General features: G+C 41.5%; 1 protein-coding gene across 4 annotated transcripts in view; it reads right to left on the bottom strand.

The window, feature by feature from the left end:
- The window catches only part of ptprua (protein tyrosine phosphatase receptor type Ua), a 233,957-nt gene that overhangs the window by 30,305 nt on the left and 177,270 nt on the right, over positions 1 to 26,382 (bottom strand). The window contains exons 14-21 of one of the 4 annotated variants that reach the window (XM_069711504.1): positions 20,095 to 20,233; positions 16,724 to 16,753; positions 16,167 to 16,327; positions 15,643 to 15,830; positions 12,072 to 12,144; positions 9,794 to 9,870; positions 7,378 to 7,395; positions 4,346 to 4,382 (exon numbers count right to left, since the gene is read on the bottom strand). In XM_069711504.1, coding sequence (XP_069567605.1) covers positions 4,346 to 4,382; positions 7,378 to 7,395; positions 9,794 to 9,870; positions 12,072 to 12,144; positions 15,643 to 15,830; positions 16,167 to 16,327; positions 16,724 to 16,753; positions 20,095 to 20,233 — 723 coding nt within the window. The remainder of the gene's footprint in view (positions 1 to 4,345; positions 4,383 to 7,377; positions 7,396 to 9,793; positions 9,871 to 12,071; positions 12,145 to 15,642; positions 15,831 to 16,166; positions 16,328 to 16,723; positions 16,754 to 20,094; positions 20,234 to 26,382) is intronic. The other 3 variants (XM_069711505.1, XM_069711506.1, XM_069711507.1) reach the window with 3 other exon arrangements.

Genomic DNA, 26,382 nt, shown 5'->3' with positions numbered 1-26,382 from the left:
CTTCCACAACCAGCGTCGTATTGTCATGTTTCTAAAGATAAAGTCAGGTTTCCTTTGCAGGTATTTTATCTGGAGACCAGAAACTGAAATGCCTTGTGCCTGAAGCACCGATGCTCATTGAGGCATAATTAACCAACAGAATATAATACACTGGTTATTAGCCTATTATCAGACAGACATTAATTCAATTCTATAAAATACAGACATTCATTAAATCATTACATTAAACTAATTTAGTTTGATGTTTTTGGTTGTTAGTGACTTTCGCTGTAAACAACCTGCAAAAACACAAATTCCCCGGGAGAAAATGGTACCTAATTTTTCTTCTGCACAAACACTCCTCAGAAAACACACTGAAAGGGATTCTTGCAGTTTACAACAACAACAAAAAAAAGCATTCAAAGCAGGATTCAACTTTTTTAATTTAAAGTTAAAATCAGTTTGAGCGCAAAGATAACACTTGGTTGGTAAGAGATCCTGAGACACTGAACTAACCAGACTGACGGGCATATGATGAACACTAACGGGACACGTCATGTGGAGAATGTATTGTGTGTTATCATTCGGGAGTTACCATTTGGGACACCCCACTTCCAAATTAAGAGCATTCACAAACAGAAAACTTAGCAGCCTCCAGGAAATGTGTTCTGTTTCTATTTCTGCTGTTACAATACAGAAAAGTGACAAGCAACCTCTTCCTCATCTGTATAAATCAACACGGGGACAAAATAGAGCTCAGGTGCTCAATATAATTTGTTCAGTACATTTCTACATGTTTCGATGAACTGCCATTTAACACAGCGAGCAAACTAGGTAAGCTATATCAACCAAATACCTTTCTTCTTTCACGACAAACGCTGCCATGTCAATTGACATCAAATCTAAACCTCCTATTTTCCCTGTGGGATATTCCCAGTTCAACAGCTTTATTTTCCTGCACAATTGCTGGAACTTTCCCACTTCCCAGTTGCTCATAAACACACCAATAGTTATGACTCTGTGTTTTCCAGTCTGTCGTGGATTCGCCTCGCTCCTGACACTCTCCCTCACCTGCTGCTCGTCACCTCTCCTGACCCCAAGCAACGATCTCATCAGGTCCCCCGTCCCTCGCCCATTCTTCTCCACACCGTTGAGTCAACCAGTGCAGCTCGCTCACGGCCACTTAGAGAGTCACTTCTATGCTGTTTCTCTGTGTTCACATCATCACCTGCTCTGCTGCTGCTGTCGCCTCACTTCACCTCCTGCCTCCCTCCTCCAATCACCAGCTTCTCACTCACCACCAGATTCCCCTCTGAAGATCGGCTAATCATTCCCTCACTGCTGTTGAATAATCATGTTGTTTTTAGTCTTATAAGCAGCGTTTAATGTGTGACAAATGTTGTTTGATTTATACTTGTATTGTGTTGTTTTGATCAGTTGAACCTGTAAAGTGTCTTTGAGTATCTTGAAAAGCTCTATATAAATAAAACGTATTATCATTATTATTATTATTATTATTTTCATCAATAAAATCATTTTTGTCCTACTTTGTATTCTTTAACAAAAAAACTTTTAGTACAAAGATGAGCCTCTATTGGAGCACTTTGAACCACAGATGGAATAAATTCTCTATTTAAACTGTATCCTTCACAGAATGGAAAACAAATGTCTTGAAATTATATTCCTGAACTGTTTGAAGCTTCACTAATCTTACTGACAAACTATTTAAGACAATGTGATACTTCCTTTTTATTATTACAAAACAAAAACATTTAAGTATACAACTTTTAAAACTTTCACACAGGCTTACATTTTTAATATCTAAATTTATAGGTAAAGGTTTGTGGGTCATAATACAATGTGTATGTGGAAAACTTTGTTTTTATTAATGAAAATCAAACCCTGATGGGAAGTCTTGATTTAAACTGTGTTATAAGATGCATCTGTAACAGGGGCAGTACCTATGGATACCAATGTGAAATTAAACTACGAAAACATAATGTATAAATATTCTATTTCATACCCCAGCTACTAAAGGTGATGTGCTCTGATTGGTTGGAAGGCGTAGATTAACTGAAGTCACCAGACACTTGAAGCAGACACCTGTAACTGTGTGCTGTTTCTGTGCTGTTTTAAATTAATGCGTCAGAGCTTCAATTAAACAGCTTGGAACTGAGGTTAATGTGTGACCTCACCAACAACTGAACAAGCTCCTGAGTGAGAATCACACCAGCGTAATTTAAATGTGCATCACATTTGAGTGTCTCTGGAAGTCCAAATTAAAGCTAGGAAAAGGAGAGTGGACATGAAAAGAGGAGGTTAATAACTAGAGATGTTCCTATCAAGACTGATTAAGGTATATTCTAATGGATCTGTATCGGCTCAAATAAGGCTGATTAAGTGCCAATTCATTTTTTAAATGTTGCTTGGCTGTGTTGTGTTGTGTGTCATCCAGGTGTTACAAAAGCTTCTCTGTCAAACTAATGCACTGGGCAGCTGTGTCGTTCAGGTAAATGTAGGTATGGGATCAGACTCGGTATTAACTTGGGGACATCCTGATACCTAAGGGGAGGTACATTCTCTGTTCCTCACATTGACAGCAATCAGGGAAATTTCTCCTTCTCCTTCTGGGTTTTAAAACTTGTCTGGGTTACCCCCCCCCCCCCCCCCCCCCCCCCCCCCCCCCCCCCCCCCCCCCCCCCCCCCCCCCCCCCCCCCCCCCCCCCCCCCCCCCCCCCCCCCCCCCCCCCCCCCCCCCCCCCCCCCCCCCCCCCCCCCCCCCCCCCCCCCCCCCCCCCCCCCCCCCCCCCCCCCCCCCCCCCCCCCCCCCCCCCCCCCCCAAAGCCTCGGCCAAGCCAGCCCCTTTCTGTTTAGCTAGATGTTGCCGAACAACACAAATGATAGGCATTCTTCTTAGGCTCAGGATCAATGACCACATTCAATCCCTGTTTACTTTATAGTGGACTTGTCAACCATTTTATTGTGGTGTTATAATTCAGAAATTGATCCTCTACATGGTGACTTCTAATATTCTACAAAGAAACGCAAAAAAAAGTACTTTCAGCTCAAAGTCCCACAATGCATTGCATTTTAGAGACGTAAAAATACCTCAACAGCTATCAGTGAGTGTAGAAAATCCTGATGATGGTTGTCAGAAATCTAAATTTTCTGCCCACTATTCAGTGAACTATTATATAGAGAAATTATATTTTGCAGTGCCTGTGTGAACAAGGAAGTGATTTTGCACACAGTGTATATCTTCTAATGCTTAAAACAGGAACACCAGATCACAATTAGCTACAACTGTTCATGCTAATTCACTGCACTTGGTTGTCAGGGGCCGGCGCTGAGAGGAATAATAACGACAACTTTGTATGTTTGTGACTGCATTGGAAAATTGTTTCTGGAGAGTGAAAGTGTTAAAGTAATGGCTGTTATTAGTGTGCACAGCTGTTTCTAAATGAACTATAGCGCCCACATTTTTCATAATGAAGAAATGTGTCATTTAGTGCAATAGTGTGGCTCACTGATAGGTTTTAACTGTTTCTGGGCAATTTTGGATCAGAGCAGTGAAACATAATACACCGTAGTATCATTTCATTGATGGTTTTGGTCTTTTCATGAGATCTTTTTATCCATACTGTCCCTTCGAATTAAACATTCGTGACTTTTTTTGTTTGACTGATGTTTAAACCAGCGACTACTGTAGCTGCACCTGAACTAAACATTTCACTCCGACTTGAACAGCACATTGTAGCACTCTTCCCACCTCTGTCTGCACCCTGGTATGCAGAAAGAGCAAAATGTGAAAGAGAGATTTTCACAGGTTACTTTTGAGAAGCGGCAGAACTGAGACCAAAGTGAAAGATGGGAGGAAATCAGAGGGGGATTACCGAGTGGAAAAAAAAACGCACATTCACTGAATAAACAGGATCAGAGCCGGGAGAGAATGAAGGAAGTGTATTGCTCTCTTTCTCTCTCAGTGTCTTTGTCTCTTTCCGTCTGCTCGGGGAGTGCAGCCTATACACTGTGTCAAACCCACATCAGAGAGCTGGTGCACCACACATGCAGATGGGGGGGAGGAGAGACTCGACAGCAGAGCTTCACAGGCAGCGACAGTCGGTAGTGTTACAGTGCAGACTGACTGACTGACAGTTACAGTCGATTGTCTTGGGAGCGTTTCTCACAAAGTGATTGTTTGTGGTGGAAATCCAGATGTCAATGTGACGCAACGCCGGCTCCTTGCTGTTTGCCACATTAATAATTCAGTAAAACTCATTTTCATATTGTCAGCTGAGTGCCACAAACAAACACAAATATTAGCAGTCAAACACAGCTGCTGGGGGGGATATTACTGTACACTCACCTTGAGTGGCGATGAAGTGGTTTGATCGCTGGTAACCCTGAGTGACAGACAGTGGAGAGGAGAGAGAGCAAAAGAGATGGGAGAGAGTTAACAATCACCAAGCAGATGATGAAGCCAGACTGGGAATCCTCTAACTCTCATTCCACCCCTCCCATCCATTCTCTTTTCTCCATTTTCAGCATCAAGTCATCTCTTATTCATCTCAGAGGCTTGATGTCAGCGCTCTGCGAAAATTTCTGCTCTGCCTCTGACTGAACTTCTTTAGAATTAATCAGCTCTATGGGCAGGTGATGTTTGACCAGCCCAAACATTCTTTGGGCTGTGTTTTTTTTAGGCACCAGGCTCTGGGTGAAGGATCACACTTGAATAATAAAAGCATAGAGGAGTGGCTTTAATTCCAGTTTTTCACTGCCTGACTCAGTGCCAGGTCATTACATGCAGAGTGAGGGGAGCTGCATTTCAAAGGCACACTGCTTTGCATGCAGCCAGGGCTGCTGATCAAAGGTAGATTGACAAGTGAGGGATCTTCAGCTCTGGGAGTAATTCTACCTGAGTGATGCTGACTGATCTGGCTGTCTCCTTTCTGCTCTGCTTGGCATTAGTGCATTTATGATACAGTGTGCCTGGCCTGGAAGGCTATTAGTGGTGTCCTGGCACTCCACCAGGCAAAACCCTGCGTGCTGAATGCAGAGCAGCCGAGCATGGATCCCTTGAATTAAAATTAGTGCAGTTTCTCATCATTCATGGGTAAAGTGATTCCAACTGCTGTATTGAGTAAACACTTGTACAAATACCGTACCGACACACCCCCACACATGGTGATAAACACATGGACGACTCAGCCAAACACAAATTACATTCCATAACAAGAAGTGGAGATGATGGGCATTGCTATGAAAAGAGTTCAGTGACCCTCATTCCCATGAGACTTTGTTGCTGAGTTCCAAAGGGCTGACCAGTTTCCTGTCTGTCACCTTGGAAACCACATTTCTTTCCAACAACAGGCAAGCAGAGAAACATCAAGTGACGTGAATTCACAATGGATTGAACAGAAAAAAGAAAAGCAAAACATGCAGAGTCATCTGGAAAGCTTTTCAATTCTATCAAAAGAGACAGAAAAACTATTTTTTTTTAAAATTTCGTTTGCTCTGTCTACAACCTGTGTGACAAGGAAAATCTGACCTGCAAGTAAATGAGCTCATATTTATCAGGCATCTCAGACTCACTTGCAGAAACTTTAATCATCCTCACTGAGAGGACATCCAATGGAGTCCTCCTCGGAGAATAAAAGACACTGTCTTTGCAACACCTCGAGCTTTTTATGTGACATTTTGAGAAATCAACACATTCATATGACTCGGCCTGCGTTTGAAAATCAGTTGCAGAGGAAGTGAAATAACAGAAAAACTACCATCACAGGTGGCTGTACACAGAGTTCAACAAAAGTTACACATATTATGCTATATTTCATGTTTTAATGTTTAATGTTATATTTTAGATTGCAGAGGACCCAAATTATTCCTCGTTGTCAAAAGAATTGCAAAACCTCCCTGTGGAGTTGTTTAATGATGAAGCAATTACTGCACAATCCAAGCAAAAGCTGTCACTGTCAAATGTTTCTACCCAGTCAATATCTTGAATTAAGTGCTTGGCTTGATTTCAGAGATGTATTATTATTTTACTTAAAATATGTACACACCTGTGGCTATTATGTTGTACCCACTGGCACTCCATTGAGACGATGTATCATTTGTTGGTATCATTATTTCACATAATTTTACCAACTGTGTATCACTTTCACAAGTTTCATACATTGTGAACTTTAAAATCCAAATTTCTGCTGTTATCAGCTGCAAACTATCTTAACAGTGATGCGTTATGATTGAAACTGAGAGATGAATACTCCAAGTCGCCATCTTGTGTTCTCCATTTAATCTTACGTGAAATATAAACTACTCTTTAAAAGATCAACTGTTTGGAGTCATCATCAGGGGATAATGAGAGAAAAAAAGTCTCTTGAATCAGTTGTATCTTGCTAAGTGTAGGCAGCATGGCCAACTTTATTTTTTCTCTTGATTTCTCTGGAACTTTGTAGATCCTTTTAGCAAATAAAAAAAATAAAGAAACAAAAAAAATGACCTAAATGTAGCTGGGCCGGGTTGACTTTCTGTGAGAAGAATTGTTAACATCCTTCAGTGAATTAAGTGTCTCTTAAAAATTAAGTTTTTTTTTTGTTTGTTTGTTTTTTTAAATTAAAGGTACATTTCGACCTTATGATACAATAATAGCAGCTTGAAAACACTTTCATTTAACTTTAAAATGTTCTAATTTTGTACATAGTCTATTTTGTCTTTAGAAAGCAGCTGGCAGCAGTCCAGGCAGCCAACCATCTTTGTAAAGGTGAAACTGGCAGTTAGCCAGGCTGCTAACTTGGCAGGCTTTTGTGGTTGGCAAGGCCTAGCAGTTTAGCTATATCTGGCTAGCTAGCATGATAGGGCTAGCCACAGAATTATTCAATCATGATGGTTTAAGCTTGCAGCAACACTTCTTTAGTGAAGGCCAAACTGAAGGACTGCAGAAGGTGCTTTGTGACCTGACTCTGAGATGCTTGATAAATTCGGGCCCTCACACTGCTGTGTTTTCTGCTGTCACTGAATATATTTACAGTGTGTCCTGTCTCATCCTGTGTATGGACACAAGCTTTGATCTGACCTTGTCCTCTCCTCTCCTCTCTGTAGCACACTATCAGCCCTTTTAAAGGACAGTCTGATGTGAAGCAAGAACTCCATGTGAGCATCTGACTATAGATGAAAGAGGACAGAAAGATTGCTGCAGTCTGTTTGAAAGAAAGAAAAGAAAAAGGTAAAACCTCAGGGGGGGGGGGAAGTGGTGGCTAAAGGAGGAAAGGCTCCGCAGCTCAGAGAGGAAGAGGGAAGGCGGATCTGCCACTGGAAAGAAAGCTGTTGATGGCTGGACGGGACAGCATGAGAAGGGAGAGGAAATGGAAAAAAGAAGAGAAGCAAGGTACTTACTTCCCTGTTTATCCGAATCTAAGAGATGCCAAAAGGTTGAAAACAGAGGGGGGGCGGAAAACAGAGAGAGAAAGAAGGAGAGCAGGGGAGGAAACAAGAGCTAGTTATTGTGATTAAAGGCCAGGGGAAGAGGGTAATGACATGGTTAGAGAGCAGCTGGCACTGAGGACCTGTGGAGAGAATAATGTTCAGAAACTTCAAATTCCCATGTTTCTACTATAAAAGCAAACGTTTGTTTCACAGTGACTGCAGTCTTTTATGTTGTGCTTTGATTCCTATGAAGACAGCAGGGGACAGTCCAGCGGTTCTCTAGCATGTGGCATCTTCTCTTTGATGGTTGGAAAGAGGCCAACAGGGAGAGAAGACCTCCTTTTTTGACGGCCTTATGCTGTGTTTAAATACAACTCGTGAGCTCGTGGTTATGAAATAGGAAAAACACCGTTGCTTGTCAACTTGGACACCGTCTGGAAGCCACAGATTTACGTACAACTCCTGAACTTGAGGCTGATAGAACATGTCAAGTCCACACACTGTGACCAAAAGTGAAACTGACAAAGTGTCATCTAGTGGTGTGACGGGTGTATAACGTGAGCTTACCCAAAACAGCAATGACCTTGGCGCTTCAGATTTTTATGGAAGATATACATTTCACGAGTACAATGTTATTGTTTGCCTTTTGGAAGGATTTGCATACACTATCTGTGGAAGGCAAAACTACTAAGTTACACTCTAAATGATGTAGTTGAAAGGTGTTCGTACTAAGTTAAGAGTACTTTAAGGTGACACAGGAGAATAAACTGTCATACTTCCCCTCCCAGGTGACACACAAGGACAGACTATGATGCACACAGTAAACTGAGTGTTAAGCTACAGCAGAATTTGTCACGCAGAAATTAAGCTTCTTGATAGGCCTGCTCAGCCATGACAACCATTCCCATACTCATTCCTATTTTATCTTATTCCAAACTAATTGAGTTGGGAAAACTCAAGTTTAAGTGCCATCACATCATGAGCAAGAAAAAAACACACCTGACAGCGGGTGTTTAGAAGAGCATATGCAAAATCCCTTGAGTACGGATGGCCCCACTTTTGCATAACATCTGGCAGGAATGAGACAGCAACAAAAGGATCGTCTAAAGATTTGGCACAAACACGTCATGTCTTTCCATCCCCACAGAGGCAAAATGATGCAAACTTGCATGTGAGTGTGTGGGGAGGACAGAAGAAGTTTTCAGTTTAACCTTTAAAAAAAAACCAACGATGTTCCATTTTTTCCAGCCTTGGCCTCTTCCATGACTCATTTGGGATCATTTCACTGCAGTGTTGTGAGTCAGGGTTCTTGTACATGTAGGCAGTGCTGTACAGTTAATGAGACAAAGGTCCTCGCAGCGTTTGTTCTAATGGAGCCCTCAGGAGCACTAAAGGGGACGACAGACAGCCACGCTGTGAGCTTTGACGTTCGGCTTTAAACGATGGCGAGCACACACACACACACACACACACACACACACACACACACACACACACACACACACACACACACACACACACACACACACACACACACACACACACACACACACACACACACACACACACACACCACACACTGAGTCAGGCTTCCTCTGGTGCTCACCTGACCCCTGCTGTCCACTTTCCATTTCCCCTTTTGTTTGGCAAACAATGGCATAAACAAAGGATGTAATACAGCATTCAGAGACATCACATTCAAACATGAGATGAACACTTCAGTGGACTGCATAGGCAAGACTGTTGAAAGCTTTTCAGAGTCCCCTTCAAGTGACCCTTCCATAATGAGTGAGCAGCAACGCTCCCAGCCTGGCATCAGCCAAAGGAAAAAGTGACTGTCCTTCAGACACTGTTGGTCGATAAAATGCAAAGCTGCAGAGATTGAAATCTCACGGGAATGCAAACCGCTGCAGGGAGGCACCCTGAGATACTCTCTGAAGCTGGACTGTAGGTGAGATCAAAATATCCGAAAGTAGATGAAAGGATCTTGAACTCGACATTGCACATTGTAATTGTAGCCAATATAAGTCAGCAGACTTATATTGGCTACAATTACAATGTGCAATGTCGTCTTAAAGGAAGCATTTGGTTGAGTCACGACACCCGCTGCTCCGAGCTTATGGGGCTCTTGTAGGATCTTCGGAGTTGCGCCGATGAAATCTCCCGTCAAAGCCCACATGTACTGGTACACATTGGTATAATGCCATGTTGTGGGCGTAGTAATCACATGGAGGTCCAGGGCTGAGTAACAGAGTGTGGAGGCGTCCACAGGTCAACCACAACAATTAAAGAAAACTAGTGGGAGCTCTTAAGGCAGAGCTACAAGAACAGAGATGAAGGAGTGGGAGGTGAAGCAATGGGACAAAAAGGAATAAAGTTGACTTACGTCTATGTAGTTGGCATTGACATAATCAGAGCTGGGGTCTGCCAGCAGAGAGTGGAGCTTGACTCGATGGCGGTCATCTGGAATAAAAAAATAAATAAAAAAAAAATAATAATAAAAAATGTATAAGCTTTAAATGATTAAAATGGCAAATATCAAGTCATCTCTCCCAAACAGTTTTCTATGGGGGAGCTTAAAGGTTTTTTTTCTGTTTCTTTCATATCCTACATTAAAATCAAGTGGCAACCCTACCACACTTATCTGGCATTTTGGCCGTCACCGTCTTAGGTTTTTTGGAGTCAGAAGTGACCATATTTGGGCGAGTTCAAGAGGACCTAGTGGAGAACTGAAGAAACAATCCCCGCCTACCTGTACTGGAAATCTGACTGCACCCCAAGCACATCAATCAATCCTAGCATGCCCTCAAACATATTTCTCTTTGAGGTGCACTAGATAACTCATTATGGAACTATTCTCAGAAGGACCAGCAGAACACTGATCAGGAGTGAATTTAGATAATAAAAAAATATTGAATTTGTATTTTACAAGACGTTTTTTGGGAGCCAGCCCCTAGTGGCCTTCAGTGGTATCGCACAATAAAGCACTTCCACAGTAGCGTCAATTTTTAGACCCAGAGACCACATCCATTTTCATATGCAGTCTATGATTAATATTCTATAAGAGTTAAACCACAAAGGAAACACAAGCCATCACAAGACGGAACAACTGAGCAACTGTTGCTGTTATTTCCATAAGTGGAGAATTGTTTTCTGAACAAAATGCCTCGCAATACATTTTGCATCATGGACTTTAATGTGTTAAGTGCCATGAAATAACCTATGTTGTGACTTGGTGCTATATAAATAAAGTTGAATTGAATTGAATCATGCTGCACAGCCAGGAACAGAGGCTGCAGTTGTGCTCCCAGCCAGTGGCTGTGGACTGTCGCTGCTCTGCCTTCTCAAAGGAGGAATGAGTAATAAATGCATCGTGTAAAGTGTCACATCATTTTTCTTTTCCCTCAAGTGGTAGTGCATTACAACTAGACATGACCGACACACCAGCTGATCTTATGGACCAGGGAGAATACAAAATACAGGGCACTGTACATTATCACTTCAGTTGTAGATCCAGAAAAAGGGTTGTTTTTTTGAATAAGCTAACAAGTTCCACCAATTAAACAGCTCTGTGTTCGCCTGGCTTCAGTTTGTTGCTGTGATTATAGTCTGGATACGTTGCTCGTATTGGTGATCGCTCGGCCACATTGACGGGTGGACCAATCAGTGACCAGTGTCCGTGGTTAAGTGTGTTTGTCCCGCACCTCCTTCACAGTGATTGGACGGCTGGGTGAAAAGTGACGGTGACGAACAAAGTGTTTTACTCAAAATTGAACATTTTCAACTCTCGGTGATCGGGAAACAAATACCAAACATTCAGTGCTCTGCGCAGAATAAACGCTCAGCGCCTCGTCACACAGCCAGTGTTTAAACAAACGCATCACTCCCATTACAATAAAATGTAAAAACATGTGCAGAACGCTGCGTTGATTAGTTAAAATTCACCCGAGGTGTACGCCCAGCAGGATGGACCGACTGCAAACAATTCCCTAATGAGCGTCCCCGGACCCAGATATCCACTGAGTGAGGTTTGGGTCTGGGTACACCAGGCTGGGAGGTAAAACCCAGGGCCAACAAAGTGACTGGAGGCACTTATGAAGATAAACATTGCCGACATTGTACTGCAGTACCTAAACTTCTCTTGTGTGGACAATACAAGCTTGCTGATGATGAAATCAAATGAAAACCAAATTAAAAGCTGAAAAAGTTATGAAAAAAAAAAGGAAAGTGAATTTCAGAGTTTCAGTGTCTCCTGACTGTAAATGTAATTTCAAAGACGTTTCTACAATCCTTCTTAAAGAATATACAAACAAAGCATTTAGTATTCCTGCTAACATTTCAAACTCACCATTAAAGACCCAGTTAAACAATCAATTTTAATTATTCAAACCTTAATCACATTACACCAAGAGTTGTTTTTTTTTTAGAACTAACAGTCATCCCACTGGGAGGAAAAACAATTATTGGGTGGCTTTGGCTGACTCGCAGGATACAGGCGGTGCAGTCGTTAAACGGTGATGTGCTTTACAGCGCATGTATAAACAGCTATTAATGTTAAGGTGTTCTGTAACCTACAGAGAAAGACAGACTGGAGCAGAGCCAGGCAACAACAGCACCGATAGCTCTTCATCCATAAGCACGCATATAAATACAGAAGTACTCACGGCTGAGCAGGCTGTCGTGCCTTCCTTTGGTCTTGTCTTTCTTTTTTGTGACGTCCCAGCCATCGAAAAAACTCTGCAAAGTAAAGACAGAAATCACAAGTTCAGTTCTGAGGAAAGACTCTACAAAACAAAAACAGTGTTGCTGTGTTTCTATTGCATCTTGAAACTCACAACGGGAGGCACATTGCTAATGCACTCCAAAGTGTTAGCCTAAGGTTGTCTAAGTAGCTTCGGTATGATAGCATCTTTGCCAAGTCATCAATAGACATCTGCCACAACATAGCGGGGAGAGACTGAGGCTGGGAGATGACACCCGGGCAGCGCTGAGAGATGGCTGCGGCCTTGAGACGGAGGAGGCGGCCCCACTGCAGTCATGCTCATCCTCCACGCAGTGAGGCTCGCTGCATGAAGAAGCCGCCGGTCCGTAATACCTCAGTGTTAAACTGCTAAACTTGTGACAGCTGTTTATGACACCCATCGACTAAATCTGCTGCTGCGGCGAGATGAGTCATTGAATCTAAATCAATACTATAAGTGAAGGACGAGCGGGAGGAGGGGAAAAAAACCAACACGTAACATATGCAGGCTCAGATCTTTGATGGGCCCGGTTTGACATGTGTCATATTCTTTTGCATTTTCTGTCCCGGCCTGATCTCCCGGCCGCATCGGAAGGCACATCCATGAGGCATGCTGTCTCTCATCTGCAGACCAATCCTCTATGGGCCGGGAGGGGGGTGGGGGTGGGGTGGGGGGTTCAAATTGGGACCCCCTGAGTCTCGGGGCACGCTGGAGAAAGCAAGCTGATCAGAGGATTACATCTGCCAGTGCATTTTGTACAGGTAATGCCTGATGTAATCCTGCTTAACAAACCTGAATGTGTCCAGCATGCCTGTATTTTTTGGAAACAATACTCTGTTCATTTTCATTGAGCTTTATTTATTTCTCCTCTTTTGTCTTCTAATATATATTCAGCATGCTCTGGACTTAAGGCCCCTCAAAAGTTCGTCTGAAATGTCAAAGTATTTCTCTGTAACACTGAGCTTTCAGGAAGAAATGATGAATAATTCAAGTTAGAGTTTGACAATCAATCAACTGATGACAGTTGTCATTGAAACAATAAAATATTGGCAAATCCTCGTTGGTGCCAACAAATCTGTTAAATCCCCTTTTTCCAACCGGATCCCACCTTCTTTAAACCAGTGAGGAAATACAGATTTACAACTGAGTTAGGAAATTGGTTTTCAGGGCTGTTAGTCTTAAAAACATTTGCACTATGATGCAATTCACATTGAATAGTTTACATATTTAACGGTCAAATTATTACAGTTGATCACCATTTATCTAATTTTGACAAAATGCAGGGGAAATTCCTACAGTAAGTAGGCAGGAACCATAAAGTTGTATCATATATCGTGATAACTCGCAGCGCAGTTACTTATCTTTGATAAAGATTTGTTTAAGGTCATTCAGAAACGATGTTGCCACCAGGGAGAAATGAACGTTTAATGTTAAATGTTGTGCTCGGTATAAACCTTGTTCAGACTTCTTCAAAGATCCATTTATCGACCGCTGGGATATTTGGAATATGGACTTGTGGAACAAGCTTAAAACACAGCGTATCATACAGCTGTTAGCTTCATGTGTTCGCAGATATTATCAACTTTACATTCGAATTTGAGCAACATTAGTGATTTGCGTTTGTGTCCAACAGATGACTTTATGCGTAATATTCACTCTCCTTTTAGCTTTTTTATCTGCACAATCGCCTGAGAATTTTTTTTTTATATTTAGCTGCTAAATTCGCCAGCTATCAGCTAAGCTATCTTTGTCTGCCTGCTGTTTGGTGTTTTTTTTAGTTTTTTTTTTAGCTTTTTCTCCTTCAGCAGTAAACAGTTAATAAGTGAAGAGTGGACAGCCTGGAGAACAAAAACAATGAGCTAGTAAAGGCTAAAAAGCTCTGAAGTATTGATGGAACTGTGGAGTTGGTTTATCACCGCTGGCTCCACCTTTCACATTTAACAACGACAGTTAATACAAAAATATTGATTTGTGCAACTTACATTTAGAGATTCTTTATCAACGATATTGTGTTAAAAATTAATTTTGGCCACTAGGGTGAAGATTATATATTTCATGGCTGTCAGATAGCAGCACAATACCCTCCAATCCAATATCTGCTCATCACATCATTATGTTGAGCGTGCGCAACACTTCAAAAGAGAAAACAGGATGACATAACTTGTGGCGACTTCCTCATGCAGAGTGACACACTTTCTGTTCCCCTGTTTATTCACAGGCTCCTTTTCCAGATGTTGACTTCCAAGCACAACTGTACATCCCCACACCATTCACAGCCCCCCACAATGCCTTGCAACACATCTGATCAATGGCAGCAGCAGCATGACCCTGTGGGAAATAAGGGTTATGAAGTCAGACAGCAGTGTGCACACTGATCCCCTTCATCTTGTTTATTTCTCCAGGCGATGGGGAGTCAGACCGAGGAGTGAAAAAGCGACCCATTTATTGATTTTGGAGGGGAAAATTTGTGGGCCCCTCAGGGGATAGCTTAATGAATCGAAAAAAATGCATCTGGCTTCCTGCAGGTGGAGGTGAGAAAAAATACTTTTCACAACTGGTTGATGCGGAGGATTTCATATTGTAGTAAAAAGAAAGCTGAAAGGAGTAACTTTGGAAAATGTAATTAGCCCACACAGCACCAAAAAGTTCAGTATATCTGCATTATCTCTGTAATGCAAATAAAGAAAAACAGCATTTTCCTGCTTGCTCATGAATATTAAATACCTCATTGAAGCCTTTTGGAATAGACAGTAGTAGTCTGCAGGAATAAAGATGAGGCTGTGTATGCTAAAAAAAAAAAAAAGAAATTTCAAGAAGATGCCATCTGAAATATGTTTTTCTCTCTCTGGTAGAAGAAGGATATTTGAGAGAATCCTGTGAATAAAATCTCACAGTTTAAGCCCCTTAGCTGGAATGTGTCTGGTTGTTCTTGACCAGTTCTGCTCACTTGTATATCACTTTGGAAATGTAATCTTCTAACCCGGGAACACACCAAAGCATGTAATTCACCTGTCAAGACCACTACAGGGTACCGAGTTAGTGTCACGTTTTTGCCTCGGCTAGGTGTGAAAAGTAATAGTGACAGAGATAGTGCCAGGTAGGAACAGGCCAGTAGAGTCCATGCCTCGGTGGGTCGGAGTTGTGCCGGCAGCACATTAAGGGACAGTATTATACGCTGCACTGGTCATAATGGTTTGGCTTATCGGTGTGACTAGTTAATGCAACTTCTTCCACTCCAAACTAGTCAAATCTGTTCATTTTGGACCTGGCTTTGTGCATGGGGGCATTGATGTACACGTTTGAAACTGAAAACGACATAACAAACTGTTGCCACACAGCTGGAATCACAGTATAATTGCACGATTGGAAAGCTTTTCCTTAACTGGAACTGCAAAGACCGACATGACCCGAGAAAAACAAGCCAAGAAGCCAGAAGTACAACAAATTACATTTGAGCTACAGTATGTGATCTCTCTGTTCCTCTTTCTCTCACCTCGTACTCTTGTTTGAAGCCGTATCCCTCAGCGGTCTTCATCTGGTTGATGTGTTGGAGGAGGTCAGCCACCCGTACAGCGGGGTGGAGCTGACCTGTGTGATAGGGCGAGCTCTTCCTCCGACAGTGACGTTGGGGTGAGCCTCCCAGTAAACTGCTGGACTCGTTGACGGAGCTGCGTTGCTCATCTGGGAACAAGAACACACACAGTTCAAGGCATACCGCTGACACCGTGCACTCTGCTCTTTTTCATTATCGTAAAAAAGTCTAAGGGGGCAACTGAAGGGGAAAAAAAAAAAAAAAGTCAGAGTTTCTGCAGAGATGTAAGGGCTGACTGGCACGGCAGAATATTCAAACAGACAAGAGACTTCCAGGAGATTTCTCTGTCGAGAGCACCTTATGGTCGGGCAGAACAGATTGGAGACAGGCTTGGGAGTAAACATGGCTGAAGGTCGGGAAGGGGGGAGCTGCATTCTCTCCAGACACTTTCGCAAGAGTACCCCATATGTTCCTCCCTGTCTTACTTCGAGTGTTGCAGCCGTGGGCATCCATGAAGGAGTGGGCCATCCTCTCATCCTGCTGGAGAGTGCTCTGCTCTGTCATGCTGCAGTCTAAAGAGCTTAGCTTCCGACTCTTCTCCTGCCTGTAGGACATGGCCGCCTTGTTTATGGCCACCTTCTTCCTGCTGTAGAGATGCAGGCAGAGATGTGGGAGGACAGAGAGAGAAGGGGCAGAGTGAGAGAAAGACAGGCCAACAGATAAGGAAGGAAGGGCAGGAGGGCGGGTAAGGAGATGAGAAATTGGACTGAGGGGGGGGAAATATAAGGGCTACGGGATTGAAACCGGACGAAAGGGGGAAAGTGAGATCTGATGATAGCAAGAGAGTGTCGGGATGGTGGTGGGGAGGAAGAGGAGGAGGAATGAAGGGAGGGGGGGGGGGGTTGTCTATTCGATACTGGAGGATAGAGTGGAGATAGCAATGCTTATTTCCACTCTAGTAATCCTGGTGCTACAAAGGGCAAGAAAAGGGGAAGATGGCATCAAGGTATCAGGGTGGACGATGGAGAGAGGAGTAACTTACGGGTAGTAAGGGTAAGAATAGAAGTCCCTTCTGATTAGCATGAAGGAGGAGGAGAGGAGAGAGACAGAGAGTGAGAAGAAAAAAAAAGAGAGGTGACTATGGTTTATCAAGATGGGCATTGGAAAGATAAATGAAGATGCTCAGTGTGTTGGGACGCTCCAAGCAGAAGCAGAATCAAAGCAACAAAACTGAAGACGGGACTCACTGCATAACAAAACTCAGATCTGGACCGACAAACATTTGAAATGTTTCCATTTATCTCAGATTATATCTGATTTATTTTGCTGTATTTCAGATATTATTGTCAGTTTTTTCAACCTTTCGGCAGAAACAAGCTGTTTGTTTTTCTTCCATTACGTGCAGATACATCTGTCTCTGAATGAAAACAAGCAGTAAAGGATAGTAAATAGCTTCTAAATTATGAATGATAAAACAAAATCTTGTAATTTCACATTTCATGCCCAGACTGGCCCAAAAGTTTACGAAATTGCAGTTTGATAAGTAGAAGCACTGAGGTGATAAGTAAGATGTCTTTTGTGCAACAAATCTGTCAAGAACTCCTCAAAATGTCTAAAATGTGTCAAAAAACGTCAATACTTCAAGAAATGATTATGTTTTTCTTTTGGTCTCTTGAAGCAAATGACTCACATATTTACAGAAACTGACAACCAGAGAATTAGAGAATTACATTGTGTAGAGAATGGAGGGGTGGATCTGTATCCTCAACGCTTCAAACACCACTCTTTGGTTTGTTTTCACCTTGTCACCTACATGCCAGGCCTGTTTGTTTTTGGAGTGTACTGTTGTATATTTATATCTGTTAGCGTCCAGGTGTAAAAGGTGCTTCCAAAAGAGGTAATCAAACTGAACCATGGTTTGGTTCAATTTGCAGAAAACACTTTTTGGATGGTTCAGACCATTACAGGAATTTGAGACTGTGTATTATTACACAAATAAAAAATACACAAAAAAACAGATGAGAAGTACGTTGTAAAATTGGAGGAGAACATTATTTTTCACTGTAAAAAAAAAAAATCAAAACTCTGGTTGAAAAATGCAGAAAAATGCCAAAACTTTCTAAGAGCAAAAAAAGCAAAGGGCAGAACACCATAATAATGACACTGGCAACGAAATGAACCTGTTCCTTCATGTTTCTCTATAAACTGAAAAGGCTACCATCTGAATTGACAACACGCTGACGTCAGATGCACAAACCAATCAATGTCAAGAATAATGATGTAAATATGTCATGTAAAGTTCTTAAGTCTGCTCACATGAAACAAAAACAAACCGGATCAAATGTGGAACAGGTAACATAACAGTATCACTGTGCAGACAGGAGAGTAAAACTCTAAGTGCTAAAGACTCGTGCTTCTTTCATTTTTGGTTGTCATTGCTTCAAATTCACCAATTAAAATGAGTTATGCGAATTTTACTTGACAGAGCTCTCAACCATCAAAAATAACACAAATGATTGATAGCGTTAGGATTTTTTTTGTTCTTTCACAAGAACTTTCACAGAACTTCTAATTTAGTAAATACACTAAAGGTACCAGGTTGTCTCTTTGACATTGACTTTGTGTGAAAATTAGCACATTTCCACCAGTAGCTCCTGACTGTTTAAGTTCCAGGAACTAATGTCGAAGGAACTAAAGGTTCCTTGAACTCATTATTATCTCTGTTTCAGTTTGGTCTAAATCATCTTCATGGAACTTCAGTTAGTTCCTGGTTCCTTTTTGGAAAACCCAAGTAGAGGAACCAACTTCCTCAAAAGCTTCTTAGTACGAGAGAGAAGTCTGTGTGGGATAAATGTGGCTGTTGACTGAAATACTAACAGCCCTGATGGATTCTATATTTTTGCACCTTGATTAGTTTGGTTAATTAACAACTTTTATCAGGACAGAGACAGACATTTATTGTTTGACACCAAGATACATTAGAAATTCTTAATTATATTAACATGCAAATATAGCTAAGCTGAAAATAAATCATTTAACAAACCATGATTGTCAGACATATTGTGGCAGAGGTAAATAGCTATTTATTAAAAGGTAGTCATGTGTATATCAAAATGTACACTGTTATTTAGCTTTTGCATTAAATGTAAGAAGATTTAACTCTTTTAATTACATGAATCTTTTGACTCCAATCTATCGATAATTAAGGTTTTATGATATTTCTACAACATTCGGGTCATGTAGAGGGGCTCTGTATCAAAATCCAGGTTTGCTCTCTGAGTGGATTCTCATCTTGAATGATGGATATTCACATTATTAAATGATCAAACATCATCATCATTATCATCATCTACCTTGAGTGAACCTGATGAAGAATATATAAGTACTCTTCTTCCCCCACAAAAGGCTTTAAATAAATATCCCATAGCTGGAAATCGATGTAAATCTGAGTTCTGGTGTGCAGCGAGAACATTCTTAAATTTTGCTTCTTTTTCCGACAGAGCCTGCATTTGACCAGCAGCCGGCTGGATATACCACTGTGCAGAGGATCTCTGATTTCCCTGTTGATTGCAGAGCACATAAATATATACAGTCTCACTTTGTGCACGTACAGAGAGAAAATATCTTGAGGCTAAATATAAACACGTCTGCTCCTGTTGCCCCCATGCGGCTGTCTGGCTGCTATTGTGGCTGCTAGATTGGCCCGGTGAATCTTATCAGTCACTGCCTTCTCCCAGACATTCCCATTCATTCTCCCTCTATTCACTGTGAGAATATTCCTCGGGGCGGAGGAGTTCCTCTCTCTGCCCCGCCACCACCACCACAAAAAAAAAAGAAGAAGCAAAAAACAACCTTCCTAACCAATTACTAGCCCATCCACTGGCACCTCACAGCTGCTCGCCTCATGTAATTGAGTGGGCAATGGAATAACATGCCCCTTGATGAAATATTTCACAGTCAGATGAGTGTTCCACCATCACCCAGCGAGCGAAGGAAGAATACACTGCAGGTGCGATCCACGACCGAGGTAATTTGCAGGTGGAAAGCAGCCAGCGATTCCAGTGCGAGCAGACTGCGTCTGAATGTGCTCAGCCAACATGCAGACCTTGAAATTAAAAGATGAGATGAAACACAAAAGGCTGGCTGAGGCAGCGGTGGGAGAGTTTAGGATTAATGCTCTACCATTCCACTAACTCTGGTTGTAATTCACTCTCGTTGCCAAATGCTTTCCTCAATAGACCCTCACTGCCAAGTGTGATAGAGATAAACTCACTCCTTTGGATGGGCTACACACGAACAATAAGACTTAAGAGCGTAAATGTTTGACTGGGGGAAGGTCTCGCCCATCTCACCTTAGCTGGCCGGCCAGACATGTTTTTTGTTTTTTTTTTTGTTTTTTTTACAGCCACTCACCCCTTCTTGACGATGATGACGATGGCCCCCAACAGCAGGATGAGGACCACTAGACCGCCAGCGCAGGCCCCCAGGATCAGACCCATGTCCTCGGCATGCTGGGATACCTCCAGGGCTCGCTTTGAGTCCTTACAGGCAGCTGCACATCACGCATGACAGACAGGGGAGGAAGGGGAAGTATTGATTTACATCTTACAAAGACAGACGCCATTGTGCAAAACCAAAATGTCACATGTAGTGATTTGATGTAATGATTTGATGTCAATACATTGTTGATTTTAGCTTAATGACCTTCAAAAAAATAACAGTTATGTTGCCAATAAGTCAGCCTCTGATGCTCTTCTACTGGAAATCTGCTGGATTTCTGAACTGATTTATGGCACACTCCAAGAAGAAGGGTGATGATCTATTACCACAAACAGAACTCCAATAACGATCCTACCAAACAGACCAAAACATGGAATTTCTCACGTATGAATCCATCCAGGGATATTGGTTTTTATTTTTCCAGATTTCATACCATCATACCTACATTAAAAACATCACCAGAAACAGTGAAGGAGATGATTTACAAACCAAACTATGAAGACTTTTAATTTTAAATACTTTCTACCAAAACATGTAATTCACTTCTTTCATTAGAGCAATCAATCTCAACTGGTCTGACCTCAGGAACCACATTTTTCCTTAGTAATGAATGTGTATTTTAAAAAGTGCACAATGGATAATATACACAATACATATCCCTTCATGCACTGTCTCCATGCAACAAAAAGTGCAACCATAGTGCAAATAGGGCTAAAAAAAATAAAAAATAAAAAAAATAAAATAAAGGGACTCATGTTTCGTGGATCTAAGTTGGACTGTATGAAATGGGAAATAAAAAGACTTATTTTGATTTAAATAAGTCAGACTTATCTAACCTTAACTTTGTTTACAAAAGCTCAAATGAGAGTTGCTGATGTGACTATGTTAGGTTACTGTTAGAAGCAGGCACACTGCATCATGAGAAACTATGTGGGTAACGTACGTCCTTCAAAATAAAAGCATAGCTGTAGAAATTGTGTAGACTTCAAAGATAAAAGGAGGACTTTTTTTCCCCATAGCTTTTTCTGTACCGCACTGCAATCCACTGAAAATGACCCCCTAATCCACTTCTGGGTTGTTCTGTTCTTCTATGAAACCACTGATGCTACATATATGGCGGTTTTATGATTCTGTATTGTGTTAGCTGCTTTTGTCCTCGGCATAAAATTTGCTCAGTACTGTTTTATGTACAACCCTGTTCCCAAAAAAGTTGGGACGGTGCGTAAAATGTAAATAAAAACAGAATGCAATGATTTGCGAGGTGTTTTCTTTTTTTTTTTAGCTACACACATTTTTTTCCCAGTTTTTTGTTGCCCCTGTCCCAACTTGAGAAGTGTTACTGGCATCCATATATTTTTAATAAGACAATGAAATTCCTTAGTTTCAACATTTTATATATTGTTTTAGTTGTATTTCCAATTAAATATAGTGTCACAGTATTTGAAAATCATTGCATTATGTTTTTATTTACATTTCAACAGTATCCAAACTTTTTTGGAAATGTTGTATATTCGTACATGTTCACAGCATCTGTCAGAGAGAGTAGAAGTTTTCTGTCTCTATTAAGAAAACGTTTCCTTTAGATTTTCACCGTTTCTGTTTCTATGTGAAAAATGTTGGTAGGAAATTTCCCAGTTTAGTGAAATGACAGTACTTAATCTGTAATCAACTGTAAATTTAGACTTCACACCGTCACTTTGCATCCTCACTGATGGTGTCGGATGATTGTACGTATCACATCTAAAAGCTAATTGCATTGTGGGATTGTTAGCACAAAGTAGAATGCAGTGGGTTTACTTTTTATTTTTGGGATAATACATATTACACAGTTGGACACAGCCAACATGTTGTAACTTTAACCTGATATTGTCCTAACGGCATGTTTACATCACCAGGAAGTAGTTGGCTCCACGCCCACTCTGTGTGGGCTCTGCTATTGTTCAGATTATCCTGCGCCGAGCTGCCTGCTGATAAAATCTTCATTAAATCTCTCACAGTAATGCTTTAAAGACAGCTCACTTTCAAATCTAATTTACATAATATGTGATCAGTTATGGATACAAACTGGTTGTTGCACATCATAATTGAGTCCCCTGCAGTAATCCTGCATGGTTATTGTTCTGCACTGACAGGATAAGGATCCGCACTGTGTTTCTTTCCAGCAGGTAGATTCAAATAAGCCGTGAAGGGAGTGGAGTGGGTCAAAGTTCACCACGAACCTGTCGAAGCTTTATGTTCGAGTGTTTCCAGCTGAAGCAGTCAGCAGGCCGGGGTATTAACATGCAAAAGCCGCCTTGCACTTAATCGCCGAAGGCAGCAGTGGAATAAAAAGCTCACTAGACAGCATCGGGGAGGGCTTGAACACGAGGCGTTTTTGGACTGCAGGAACTATTTCACAGTTTTTCAGTGTCCGCACCGGGGGAACTTAGAACTGTTCCTATAACTCTGTTTTGTGGGACTATTTTTGCTCCTACCTCTGCCTCAGTACTCTCCCTGTTTCAATAGGAGCACAGACAACCGCAGTGTTTAAAACACTGTAAACAGTAAACCCGGTAAACTAAACCCACGAGCAAAGCCTTTTAAAACAGCAGAAGAAACATTATCAAACCTATACACATCAAAAGAAATACAGTGTGACTTCAATTCAACGAAGACAAATATCTAAGTCGCTCAGTTTACGTGCTTCTACCAGCGGTGTGATGCTATTTGAAGCACCGCAGGTTGTTGTCGATTTTTTTTTATATAAAGTGTGATCGTCCGACTTCAGTCACAACACGTTCCTGAAAAAGTTTCACTTTTAGTTTAAAAAAATACAGGAAGTAATGCAGTGAATAACAACGCAAATGGTAGCGGATCATAAGGAGGCTTCAAATGAATCAGTTAATACATCTTAAATGTAATTCTGACAAATGTGACGATTCCATTTGTTTTTATTGGCCGTCTTGAATGAAACACACTTTGGATCTTCAAACAGATAAAATATGGACATCAATTTCAACCGGATCAAGTTAACTGAAAAATGTATTTCCTCAACTGGAGAAATAAGTGGTGAAGCGTCTTTGCAGCGCGCTTCAGCAGCAGTGTGTAATTTCACAGTTCCTATTTTGGTGGTTTGAATGCAAACAATGAAAGGCCTGAGAACCTATTTAGTTCTGGGGAAAACTCTCTGGGGGGTCGTTACCCTCAAGAAAGTCCTTAGAACTGTTTGGTCCATTAAAATGCCGACTGTTTCATCAGTTTCATAGCCGCAACGTGAGTGTCTACAAACGGGAGCCGAGCATGTTTGGCTTGGGAGAGATGAAGCTGCGTGGTTATCTCTCATTCCGGCTGCTATTTCCTTCCTCACCCATATGTCACAGTCGCAGCACATTTCTGTCTGCGCTGCCATCTGAGCAACCCAACAGCATGAAATCTCCCTCTCTGTGAATCATCTGGGCTCCCCTGGTGTTTTCTATTCAAAGGTGACATTTTTTTGTATTAAGTATGAATTAATTCAAGGAGTATTAATACACTCCTGACAACCGGCTCTTCATTAACAAACCGCCTCGCTGATGAGCAAACAAACGCAGAAAAACCTGATCGTGTACTGGTCTGTCTGCACAAGTTTGGCAATGCAGCAGAGTTGGACAACATCTCTGGATTTGAACATGTAAGCCTGAAAAGAGGAAAACGAAAAAAGGCTTTACAGTGAAGCAGAATGCCGAGTTTGACTTGATAAGCCGAGGATTGGTAGCGACTACAGCTCCTGGCAAACAATACAGCCTGACAGACTTGCTGTAATCACACAAATCACACTGGGTGAGTCATCCTGCTTTTAGGGCCATATTTAGAAATTGGCTATTGTGGTAGTAAATTTCATTGCATCAAAAAAAAAAAAAAGAAGATCCCCAGCAGTGGTCATCCACAGGGTGTAATAAAGACAGTAGGAGACATGTTTCATCATCATTTGTCACTGCATGTACCCATCTGCAGTTTATCTTGTAATACACACTGTTATTTTGTGAATCCTCAAAAAGAAATAAAAAATCTGGCAGCACAATCAAATCCAGGCTTTGAAGAAGGCTGGAAATATAACTGGTGCGAAGGTAAAGTCAGTGACGAGCAGAAAAATCCATAGCCCTCCTTCCATCAGTGCAACAACAGTCATGTCCTGCTCTCCACTCTTCTGCTGGGAGAGTCTCTCTTTCAAAGAAACCCTGTTCTTCACTAAATAGCCCAACCACTTCAGGATGCAGCCAACAACACTCATCCTGTGTGATTTATTTTTCCTTCGTCTGGGAGAAAACATGTTATAAAACACATACATACTGTAACATAAAACTACTTGTACTGCTGACTCACAGAGAACGGTGAACTGTGATTCCATTAGAAGAAACCGTGTCAGTGTCACGTTTTGCCTCGCCTATTGTGTGAAAAGTACACGCAACGGAGGTCATGTGACGAAGTACAAAGAGCGATAAAGATGTACAGAGAAGGTTTGGTGTTTGAGTCAGCGAGGAAGCGAAACTGTATGTGGATTTATTTTAAGTAATGTAAGTTACTTAAACTTGGTTACATATGACAGGTTTCTGTAATAGTTACAATACTTTCATAAGAGACTTACTTTAACCAAATCCATGATATTTTACTCGACCACATCATTTTTGGTGCGTAAACTTAAGGCACCTTACGCTTCACGCCTAGGTGAAGAAAAACTTTAAAATGATACCCGGTTACATTTAAACAGAATCTCACTGAATGGAAACCCAAACTCCCAAACACTTTTACTATTGATGTTTTTGATCTGGTTTAACTACTGTCAATAAAATTCAGCATTTCATCTTTTCCTCACATATGTCTGCCATTCATCAGGCGAGATGCACATTTAGCATCCATTCTCAAATAAAAACCATCTGGCAGGAAAAACATTCACCAACTTACTGCAATGAATCTCTGTTTTACTCACTTTTATATTGTATTGCCATCAAAACTCAACATTTCATCACTCGTCAGTTTCTTTGCATTTGATCTACAGCACTAATAAGTCAGGTAACAGCACCTTACCAATCTGTTGCTCTAAGCTTGTTTTTAACAGTAAAACTTAAGATCACTCACTATTTAATTCCACTAGCTTCTGCTTCGCCACTTTCTTTGTTTGGTTATTGGCTACAGATCTGATCATGTCATCATATCCTTTCGTTGGAGGGCTCCGCTCGCACAAACATACGACACTGAAAATGGACACAAAAAGGGGGCCAAAGAGGACAATGTTGTGGCAGATGCTGTATGTCTCTTCAGGTACCGCTTCCTCTCAACTGGGTTGTTGGCCGCTCGTGACTCTGATTTCCCATCAGGAGTATGGTGCATAAAATGCTGGAGCAGCATGCGATGGTTACCAGCTTTCAGGCTGCGTGTTGTGGCAGCTTATTTGAACTCTATTTGGACAGTGATTGTGGACCAAAGTCCGTTTACTTCCCCCCTTTATCTGGGAGAGTGTTGCTTGCTGTGCCTTAGTTTAAAGTCGGCATACCAGGTGTCCCACTGGATGTGGGACAACACAGCATTTTTCTCTCTGGTCTTGTCTCCCACATATTGAGTCCAACATTTTGTTTAGCTGAAGTTTTTATGAGTCAACAATGCAGGAAAGACACGTTTCTCAAATGTGGCTTTTGTCGAAGCTGTGAAGAAAGCAACGAAGGCAGCCATACACCGTGGCACCACATGAGACCATTTACTGTGAAACTTCTTTTTATGCTTCCTATGTGTAATTAGCGTGGGAAGTTAGAAAGCTGCATTCAAATCAAATATATTTGTTTAGTCCGTCACATGGTTCAAGCCTTACCTGTAACCTGCACGGTATATTGTGTGCGTATTATCTTAGTTCGATGTACATCACAATGTTCAGCTAGCTCTCAGCATTGGTAACATGTCCCACATTGTGTCTCACAAACCTGCTGTTGCCACGTTTGCCTTGTTGGAATCTGGTCAGCCAAGTTTAGAGAGTTGTTTGCTTAGTAGCACAGTTGATTCAGCTGCTTTTTGTTTTGTTAGTGAGGTGTTTGTGTTGCTTTGGTGGTTATAATTTCAGTTATCTCTTTTGTGAATAAATCCCTGAGTTTCTCTATTTCTTCATATTTTCCTGGGTTTTTACTTGTGTTGCTCCCCTCATCTCCATAACAACCAGGTATACGTATTTTGATATTCAAGCTACATCGATCACAA

The sequence above is a fragment of the Brachyistius frenatus genome, unplaced genomic scaffold, assembly GCF_029030835.1.
Source record: "Brachyistius frenatus isolate BFR_SWC_R1_liver_20210118 unplaced genomic scaffold, ASM2903083v1 Contig_101, whole genome shotgun sequence".
NCBI lineage: Eukaryota > Metazoa > Chordata > Actinopteri > Embiotocidae > Brachyistius > Brachyistius frenatus.
This window is presented reverse-complemented; position numbering and strand designations above follow the sequence as displayed.